The sequence below is a fragment of the Aspergillus ochraceoroseus genome (genome assembly GCF_002846915.1).
Source record: "Aspergillus ochraceoroseus IBT 24754 chromosome Unknown P175scaffold_23, whole genome shotgun sequence".
NCBI lineage: Eukaryota > Fungi > Ascomycota > Eurotiomycetes > Eurotiales > Aspergillaceae > Aspergillus > Aspergillus ochraceoroseus.
The window spans coordinates 1-8,795 of NW_024468498.1; the positions used below are offsets into that span (position 1 = coordinate 1).

An 8,795-nucleotide genomic window follows, 5' to 3' on the forward strand; every position below is an offset into this window, starting at 1 on the left:
GAATGCTCGAAAGCATCTAGACTACTGCTAAGCGCAAATACCCTACCCAACCTTCTGGACACGCATCCACCCTTCCAGATTGATGGCAACTTCGGTGCTGGTGCTGGTATCTTGGAGATGCTAGTGCAGTCACACGAAGTGTCATACGGCTTTTGCCCGCTTGTCCGGATGAGTGGCGAACTGGAAAGATTCGTGGAGTTCGAGCACGTGGGGATTTGAACTGGATTTTGGATGGAAAGAGGGGGAAATCTGGGACCAGTTATCGTGAAGTCAGAGCTGGGACTTCGGACAGTGATCTATTACCCCATAATGGACTGCAAAAGGGTCGTAGAGGGTTCGGGTGTTATTATTCTTCCCGGCGAAGATATCAATTAATCATATATGTCTGGAAGATGGAAGTTTTCTCGATTGTCTCGTAGGGGCCATTTCTACACTTCGGTTGCATGGATGACCTGGAGCCATACTGGAGGCAGAGAAGCTCCACAAAACATCCTGAAGTCAAAGCTGCACTTAGTATGTGCGACGTGCTGGCGTTAGTAGCTCTAAAAGCTTCATCTCCATTCCAGCCCCTCTTTCTCAGCCGCCGGAAAATTAGTCGCGGATGTTTTCCAGCAATCAGGGACCCGCATCTAATAGCCAAGCTTTCATTTATCCGAATAAAGACCCGAATGGCCAGGGCTGGTAGTTGGAGGCGTTGACGGTTCCCTTTTTAGCTCTTTCCTCGAAGGCCCCAAGCTAAGACGATGCAATCTAACCGAAGGAAAAAAAATCTACAGAACAGAAAGAGGCGCAAAGAGAAATCATGGATTTGACTTCTGTTCAGGGACCTCAAGGTGTTCTTCGCAGCGACTTCTTCACACGGCTATGCCACAGCAGCCCCACCAAATTGAGGAGCCTGGAACAAAGATGGCAAAGGCTTTCGATCTGGGACACCTTTGGTCACAAACCAGGAAAATCAAGGACGCGTACTGCGGACGATGCAGTGCGGTCCTATGACTTATATCGGAGGATATCGCCTTGATGAATCTTACGGAGTCAATGGCTACAGATTTTCTCTGTCCTGGTCGCGCATCATTCTCTTGGAGGCGCAGAGATCCCGTCAACGAACAAGGTATCAAATTCTAACCAGGATTTGATAGACGAAATGCTCCGCAACGGTATTACACCATTTGTGACCATCTTTCACCTGGGATGTACCCCAGGCTCTAGAGGACCGATATGGAGGCATGTTAAACAAGGAGAAGTTCGTTCCTGACTTTGTTCGTTTCGCGCGCGTCTGCTTCGAGCACTTGGCACCCGCGTGAATACTGGATTACTTTTAACGAGCCCGGAGTGTATTCCACTACCAGGGTATGCAGCGGGTGTCCATGCTCTCTGGACGCTCGTTCCTAACCGGCGATCTCAATGAGAGGGCGACTCCTCTACAGAGCCTTTATCATCGTCAGCCATACGCAGCTGATAGCTCATGCATACGCTGCGAAGTTGTACCGAACGGAATTTCAATCCGAGCAAAAGGGCACAATCGGAATCACCCTGTCCGGCAACTGGTCAGAAGCCTGGGATGAGGATGACCCACGCGACCAGGAAGCTGCCGAGAGAGCCCGGGAGTTTGAGATCGCCTGGTTTGCGGATCCTCTGTACACGACTGGCGATTACCCTGCCTCTATGAGGGCCCAGCTCGGTGATCGTTTACCACACTTCACGCCCGAGGAATCGAAGCTAGTGCTAGGCAGCTCTGAGTTCTATGGTATGAACTCCTACACAACCTTCTTCATGCAGCATAAGGATACTCCTGCCGATATCAATGACCACAAAGGCAATGTTTTCATCCACGACACGAACAGTAAGGGCGTCCCCCGAGGAGAGGAGTCTGACACGCCTTGGCTGCGCATGGCACCAGCTGGGTTCCGTAAGCTGCTCAACTGGATCTGGTCAAGGTACCACATACCCATTTATGTCACTGAGAATGGCACTACTGCAAAGGGTGAGACAGCGCCAACATCGGAAGTGCTCAATGACACCTTCCCGCCAGCGATTTTTCGAGGGGTATGTTGGTGGTCTGGCACGAGCTGTCAAGGAAGATGGCGTGGATGTTCGCTCATACTTTGCCTGGACATTTACCGACAACTTGGGGTATGATTCCCATCCATATCTCCGTGTCCTTATTTTGAAGAAACTAACCAGAGTAGAATGGGCCGCTGGTTACACTGATCGATTTGGATGCACTTTTATCGACTATGGATTCTCCTGAGAAGACTCGCTACCCGAAGCAATCGGCATATTATCTGGAAGGCACTGTTTGAGCATTTGATTGCTGCATGATGAAATGAGATGATAGAAGCAGAAAGAAGGGGTATTTCTAATCCGGGTGAAACTTGAAGAAGAAAGAGAAGGAGGGGAAAAGGAAGGGGGGGGGGGAAGAAGAAGAGGTTATACCTAGAACAAAAACACATATATAGATAAAGTGATACAAGGTATATACAGCTCGTATAAATACAGACACTGTATTTGAAATCCTGTTACACTGTAATCAGTTGTTACTTCACGTGTGAAAGCGGTATCTCACAGCAGAATAACTGCGGTTTCCCAAGAAATTCCTGGATAGCTTCATCTTGGCTCGTTGGGGCTAATTGTCCACGAGTCCAACATCACCATGCTGTCCGTATCCCATAGGGTCTGTATTTACTGCAGACTCTCTTGTCGCTCTTTTGCCCTCCATCACGCGTCCTCCGACTGCCCCAAACCCAGTCCGACGTCAAACATATCCGGCAGAACCCCGAGCTCTATGCCCAGAATTGTCGCGACCGCAATTACCCGTCACACGCAGATTATCCGTTGAAAGATCCAGCAACTCTCAGATGAACTCCGTCAGATTGACCACCAACTGCAACCGTCACGTTCACGGATAAAGGCCCTCGGAAAAGACCATTGCGAAGCTCCAGCATCAGGCCCACCGAGCCGCAGAACAAAGACCAGGAGGCCGCTCTCCGCGCTGAAGCCCAGAATTGAAGGATGAATCACTCGCCCTAACAACGCGCAAGGCATCCTGCACGGAACAGGTCCAGCAACTTGCCCTCTCTCTCCCAACATCTCCTCTTCCCACACCCCAATCGGCTCCGAGCCTACCCTCGTTGAATATCTCAACTTCGACGCCCAGTCACCACCCGCTTGGGTCCATCGCCCCGATCCATCTCGTTCACACGTTTCCATTGGATCTACTCTGGCCTCATCGACTTTGCCAGCGCTGCCACCACGACAGGGTGGGGGTTGGTACTTTCTTATTGGGGACGGGCTCTCCTCGAACAAGCTCTGATACAATACGCCCTGACGGTTGCCCGGCGCTATGGGCTGGACCCCCGTCTCCCCTCCCTCAATTGTCTACTCTTACGTCGCAGAGGCCTGTGGCTTCCAACCCCGCGACCAGAACAACGAACAACAAATCTGGGCCATTGAACAATCTGGAAAAGGACAGGGCCAAACCCCAGCGCTCGCTCGCGCCACCGCCGAAATTCCTCTGGCCGCCATGCACGCGGGTCGCGATCTCGAACCCTCCACTCTACCCCTCAAACTAGTGGGCCCCAGTCGCTGCTATCGTGCCGAAGCCGGCGCGCGAGGCGTAGACACTAAGGGCCTGTATCGTGTGCACGAATTCACCAAGATCGAAATGTTCGGCTGGGCGGATAATGTCCCCGCCTCGTCTTCGATACCTTCTTCAGACGATCTCTTTAATGAGCTCCTCACCATACAGAAGGAGATCCTGACATCTCTTCGACTTCCCTGCCGCGTTTTGGAAATGCCCACCACCGACCTCGGGGCCAGCGCCAGCCGGAAACTTGATATTGAGGCCCTGTTCCCATCCCGCATGCGCGGTGAAACCCTCGAGGATGCCTGGGGAGAGGTTACCTCCGCCTCCATCTGCACTGATTATCAGTCTCGCCGATTAGGAACTCGCGTCCGCGGAGGTACGGCTAAAGACTCTCGATTCCCACATACAGTCAACGGGACGGCAATCGCGGTACCCAGGGTTTTGGCCGCGATCTTGGAAAACGGATGGGATGCAGAACGCGGGGTGGTTGTTATCCCCGAGGTCTTGCGACCCTGGATGGGAGGTATGGAAGTCATCGGTAAATGACATCGTAACCTGGTTTCTATCACGGATGTATTCAATACCGTAACTGTAAGATATAAATCATATTGATTCTGTACATTAACTCTGACCTGGAAAACGAAAAAAAAAAAAAAAAAAAAATAGATGTTTGCAAATATGACGAGTACCACCAAGATCTTCTCGAATACAGTACACCAGAATCCGAGGCGGTCGTAAATAGTTTAACCAACTGTATTTTCATAACTTCATTATTTTGGCGTAACTGTCGTGGGGCAGTAAGTGTAGAAGAAGAAAATAACAACAAGCCGAGATGGGAAAAGAAAGGAAGTATATAATAATGTAGGTCAGGGAAAGTCAATCAAATCATGGGCGGTCATCACAGAGGTCATAATAAAGGGCAAAATATCATGGAACAGAACGTTCAGGGTATCGATCATTCATTTCGGTCGTAAATTTATTCCCAAGGAATATCTTCGTCTTCAACTTTGATGCACGTTAGATACGGAATAGAGTCGTTGAATTCGCCGGCTTTCAGATCTAATTCGAGGAAATTGCGCATTAGTGGTTTCACGATTTCACGGGCCAGCCGTTTGATTTCGTCCATTTTGCGCTCAAACCGCTTAAGGACCTCTCTCGTGTACAGAGATTCGGCAGACGGGGTTGGGTGGACCTTCAAGAACTTCTTGAGCTCCTCATGTGGGAGGTAAGCCTGGGTCGACGTGGAGCCAATGAGCCGATAGACCCGGGCCGAGGAGACCGGGGTAGGAGTGGCCGAAGACGGGAGGAGGTCTGTCGGTCTAGGCGCCGACGGAGTCGTAGGCGTTGACGCAGCTGGCCCACGGCTGGAATGGTTGCTGCTGTTGTTGTTGTGTATAGAATGCGAGTTGTTTTTGAGAATTGAAGAAGGGGGGGGAGTAGTACTATCCACGAGCCATTGGCGGAAAAGGGAAACGGCAAGCCAGTCTAGATATGCATTGTGGGGGGTGACACGTTCACCGCGAGAAGTGGTTAGAGTTAGGCGCAGCAGCTTCGAGTCGATGCGTGCCTTAATATCTTCGAAGTCCTCAACCTTGTCTTCAACAATGTCCAGGACCGCGTGGGGAAGCGGGGAATAGGGTCCGTTTCGGAGGTGTGGTAGTCCAGCCGGCCATTGGCCTACGACGTGGATGAGGGCCTCCGAGAAGATGACACGACTTCGTGCAAGATACCCTAGCTTTAGGTAGCTTGGCGGGTATTTGGCAATTTGTTTGAATAGTCGAGATCCGAATCCCAAAAGGTGATGGTCCACACGGGGCCCGGTGACAGGTAAGGCATCATACATGTCTGCCAGGGCCAGAAGGGCCTTGCATTCAGCATAGGCGGTCGCGATGTTGATGTTATTAATGATCGGCGGGTGATTATAGAATAGGCGGAACAGGTTATCATAGTCACGAAGTGTGGGATCCATCGCTGCGCCATTGGCCGTACCTGTGTTTGCTGCCGCCGCTACCGCACTGGGCCTATGTGGCAGATTCATTACGGACTGCATGCCAGCCAAGTTTGCCATGGAACGAGCGAATCCGGTATGCGTGCTTGATGGCTTGGTCATTGACGGCGCGTACGGTCCGAAATCACTCACAATGGTACCAGAAGCACTGGGGGGCTAGAATGCCCCAACAATTGTGTAAGCCATGGTCTGGGGGGGGGGGGGGGGGAATACCAACCTTTTGCACCAGAATTGGCTCTTCATCCTCTGCTTTGTTTTCCCAGTCCAACTCGTATCGCCACCGTTTCTTCTCGGACGAAGATTGAGCGGCACCGACCTCGGATTGAGCCAGAGTTGATCCATTGGAAAGTGATGAAGTATCCCCACTGATCCTCGACAAAGCAGTTGAATCCAGATTGTTAGAGGGCCGACTGGAGAGAGGTTGTTGTGGCCACTCTTCCCGAGTGCTAGCCTCAAAGAACCCCGAGCATTGTGTGAGGATAAGCCGGTGTAGGAGATATCGATTTTCCCGACCGCCGGCGCGAATCACGATCTCGACATCGCCAGTATGTGTGAAAATGGGGAAATCATTCTGAGGCTGGTGGACTGGTCCACCATGATGAGAGCGACTAGAACGGTGTCGCCGACTGGTCTGGGAGTGACGCGATACTGTCGAGGGAGCGCCTTGCGCGGGCATAGAGCGATCGAGGACTTGGGCTTGAGAGACCATTTCTGAAGGTAGAACGGAAATGGGCGACTTGGTTGGCATGGTAAGAGAGTGTGCGGTGGCCAAACACCAAAGAGTGTGTTGTGTGCGTCATTCGACCGCGCAACACACACAGGGAGAGAGATCTGGAAACAGAGGGCCTCCACCAGCGAGGGAGATAACAGAGGAATAGGGAGCGGAGGGGACAAATCCACAAAAGCGACAGACCAGAACTATAAGAAAGGTTAGTCACAGTAAATACGGAAAATATTCGCAAAGTCGGCAGCAAGACATTATCAGGGAAGGTTGGGAAGGTGAAACAAATACACACACAAACACATACACACCAAAGGATGGCAGGGTCTAGGAGATGTGATCCATGGCTTGAGTTGTGGCGGACTCTGGAGGATTTATTGATCTGAAGATGATTTGTTGTGGTTGAGAGACAAGAATCACGGGATATAGGTATGCTTTGGGCTTGTTTTCGGCATGTACTGGTACAGTGAGAATGTGTATTGTATTGTATTGTATTGTACTGTATTGTATTGTAATATCCCGCGATAAAAAGAGTTCCTTATCAACAATCAACACGTGACCAATGGGGACAGCTGACCCACTAGTCCTCCTTTGGAAGGCGGTGAAACCATCTGCCACTACGCCACGCTTCCAGGGGATTTCGGATATTTCATCATCGTGGATCCTACCTCCCTAAGGTACTCCGTATTTCACCCAGAAAGAGGGATGCAGAGAAGACGAAAATGTATACAATCCAATAGAAATACACCGCTTTTCCCCCGGAGGCTTTTGCTTTTCCCCAAAGGGGGATCGCCAATTTCGTCTCTCCGCGGGCTCATGATTATAGTCGCTTTTCCTCAATTCTTCCTCACTTTGGCTTTCTTTGCATTGGGGTTTCATTGGGGTTTCCCCCCCTCTCCTGACTGTGCTTATCTGTATTCTTTCTATCTACTAACCTCCCTCCATCTCCGCTCTCCTCTCACTTCCCTGCTCTCGCCCCAGGATGGGGAGTGGTGGTGTCATGCTCGGATACTCTGGTCGAGACGTTTTCGCTCGGTTGTCCTATCCTAATCCAACGCCATGACCAAAGGTTGCTATACCTGCCGTCGCCGCCGCATCATCTGCGACAATGCACTCCCCACGTGTCGGAAGTGTCGGGGTGCGGGGAAAGAATGTCTGGGGTATCAGAAACCTCTCGTTTGGGTCAAAGGGGGGGTCGCCAGTCGGGGCAAGATGATAGGTCTCAGTTTCGACGACGTTCAGAAGGATACCGAGACACAGGATAATTTGTCCACTTCCGCCAACTTTCCCGAGAATGCGGAACTTCTGCATCCATCGAGTCTCCCCACCACCACAGGTGGAGACAGAAGCGGAATGCGCCGATCGCCACCAAGGGGCTCCTGTGGCTGTGAATCGTGTTCCGATACCTTGGGTCCTGACGGATCCGCTGTTCAAGGACTGCAGTCGCATGTCCAGGTTTTATATTGATCATTGTATGTTGCTGATGGGTCTTGCCTGGTGCAATTATCTTATCTAACTCTTTTTTTCCTTTGGCAGTCAATCACAACGTCACAAGGTATCTCGCTTTATACTCAGACGTGAGGAATCCGTTCCGAGATCTTATCCCCTTAGTCAGTGATTCGCCTGTCATCTCTTACTCCCTCGGCCACGGGAGCCCTTCACCATGCTATCCTCGTAAACGGGGAGTTTTCCCCCATGCCGTGGTCCGCGGACAGGTTATCGACCAGTGGAATACCCTCACCTCCCGAAGAGGCTCCACCAACTGAGATTAGCTCCCTGGTCCGACGCCCATCAACAAGATCATATGAACATTTCCTCGGTCTCAAGCAACGTGCGCTCCATCAGCTATCGCAGGATATTTGCGATCCCGTCATGCGAAATGACAACATGACACTGGCGGCAATTATGGTCTTTGCCCTTATGGACGCCATCGAATCCGGGCATGCAGCGTGGAAATTCCATCTGGAGGGGGCCAAAAAAATCATCCAGAATCGCGAACACGACCCGACAAGCCAGGCACGAAGAATGATGAACTGGGTGGACGATTTTGCTACTGATGGATGTCTTCTGTATGTTTCTCTCTCCTCAGTTGCCGCCCGATTTATGGAATTTTTTTTTTTTTTTTTTTTTTTTACTCATATTCTTCTCCAGAATCCAACTAATGGGCTCTACGCTGGCTCGACCCGGTTCGCTCTCGAAGCCGTTTTACTCTTCCGCAATGGGCTTGCCGGTTCTAAAACGTCTCGAAGAAACGTCATGGGTAGGGTGTCCCGCCTACCTGCTTGAAGCTATCCTCTTGGTCCATGCCTTCTTTGATCTCGAACCGGATGCCAACTCCTCCCCACATGTCCCCGAAGGCTCAAATCCACTCCAATGTCCCGACAAAATCACCCTGCACATTCAAGCCTTTGACCCCGTTGCCTGGGCCGAATCGCTCCAGAGCTACCTTTACCTCCCCGACCTCTCCATGCGGATCGCCC

The 8,795-nt window shown here is 51.2% G+C and overlaps 4 protein-coding genes across 4 annotated transcripts; 3 read left to right on the forward strand and 1 right to left on the reverse strand.

Annotated features, from left to right (window-relative positions):
- Positions 1 to 761: 761 nt before the first annotated feature.
- On the forward strand, positions 762 to 2,497 carry P175DRAFT_0505460 (uncharacterized protein). The gene is made up of 4 exons (XM_040898098.1): positions 762 to 987; positions 1,428 to 2,007; positions 2,033 to 2,158; positions 2,190 to 2,497. Exons 1-4 carry the CDS (start codon positions 803 to 805, stop codon positions 2,301 to 2,303), a joined length of 1,005 nt encoding a protein of 334 aa, XP_040748265.1. The 5' UTR covers positions 762 to 802; the 3' UTR covers positions 2,304 to 2,497.
- A 130-nt stretch (positions 2,498 to 2,627) lies between these two features.
- Positions 2,628 to 4,227, forward strand: P175DRAFT_0505461 (putative serine--tRNA ligase DIA4). Its single transcript, XM_040898099.1, has 4 exons — positions 2,628 to 2,834; positions 2,859 to 2,897; positions 3,042 to 3,266; positions 3,396 to 4,227. Exons 1-4 carry the CDS (start codon positions 2,654 to 2,656, stop codon positions 4,130 to 4,132), a joined length of 1,182 nt encoding a protein of 393 aa, XP_040748266.1. The 5' UTR covers positions 2,628 to 2,653; the 3' UTR covers positions 4,133 to 4,227.
- Position 4,228: 1 nt separating this feature from the next.
- P175DRAFT_0561373 (uncharacterized protein) lies at positions 4,229 to 6,674 on the reverse strand. The gene is made up of 2 exons (XM_040901043.1): positions 5,812 to 6,674; positions 4,229 to 5,750 (listed from the first exon to the last, which is right to left on the reverse strand). Exons 1-2 carry the CDS (start codon positions 6,340 to 6,342, stop codon positions 4,563 to 4,565), a joined length of 1,719 nt encoding a protein of 572 aa, XP_040748267.1. The 5' UTR covers positions 6,343 to 6,674; the 3' UTR covers positions 4,229 to 4,562.
- Positions 6,675 to 7,374: 700 nt separating this feature from the next.
- On the forward strand, positions 7,375 to 8,731 carry P175DRAFT_0536556 (Zn(II)2Cys6 transcription factor; the record flags this gene model as incomplete). Its single annotated transcript, XM_040900316.1, has 3 exons — positions 7,375 to 7,770; positions 7,927 to 8,384; positions 8,467 to 8,731. Coding segments are annotated over 3 exons (1,119 nt in total), but the record flags the coding sequence as incomplete, so codon positions are not given.
- Positions 8,732 to 8,795: the final 64 nt, after the last annotated feature.

Bases quoted from the DNA above. Each gene is read 5' to 3' on its own strand.
- P175DRAFT_0505460 (XM_040898098.1), top strand. From the start codon at position 803: ATGGATTTGACTTCTGTTCAGGGACCTCAAGGTGTTCTTCGCAGCGAC. The intron at 988-1,427 runs GTCCTATGACTT...ACTCCTCTACAG, and splicing joins ACTGCGGACGATGCAGTGCG to AGCCTTTATCATCGTCAGCC. The intron at 2,159-2,189 runs GTCCTTATTTTG...TAACCAGAGTAG, and splicing joins ATTCCCATCCATATCTCCGT to AATGGGCCGCTGGTTACACT.
- P175DRAFT_0505461 (XM_040898099.1), top strand. From the start codon at position 2,654: ATGCTGTCCGTATCCCATAGGGTCTGTATTTACTGCAGACTCTCTTGT. The intron at 2,835-2,858 runs GTTGAAAGATCC...AGCAACTCTCAG, and splicing joins CCGTCACACGCAGATTATCC to ATGAACTCCGTCAGATTGAC. The intron at 2,898-3,041 runs GTTCACGGATAA...ACAACGCGCAAG, and splicing joins CCACCAACTGCAACCGTCAC to GCATCCTGCACGGAACAGGT.
- P175DRAFT_0561373 (XM_040901043.1), bottom strand. From the start codon at position 6,342: ATGCCAACCAAGTCGCCCATTTCCGTTCTACCTTCAGAAATGGTCTCT. The intron at 5,751-5,811 runs GTTGGTATTCCC...GGGGCATTCTAG, and splicing joins AGCCAATTCTGGTGCAAAAG to CCCCCCAGTGCTTCTGGTAC.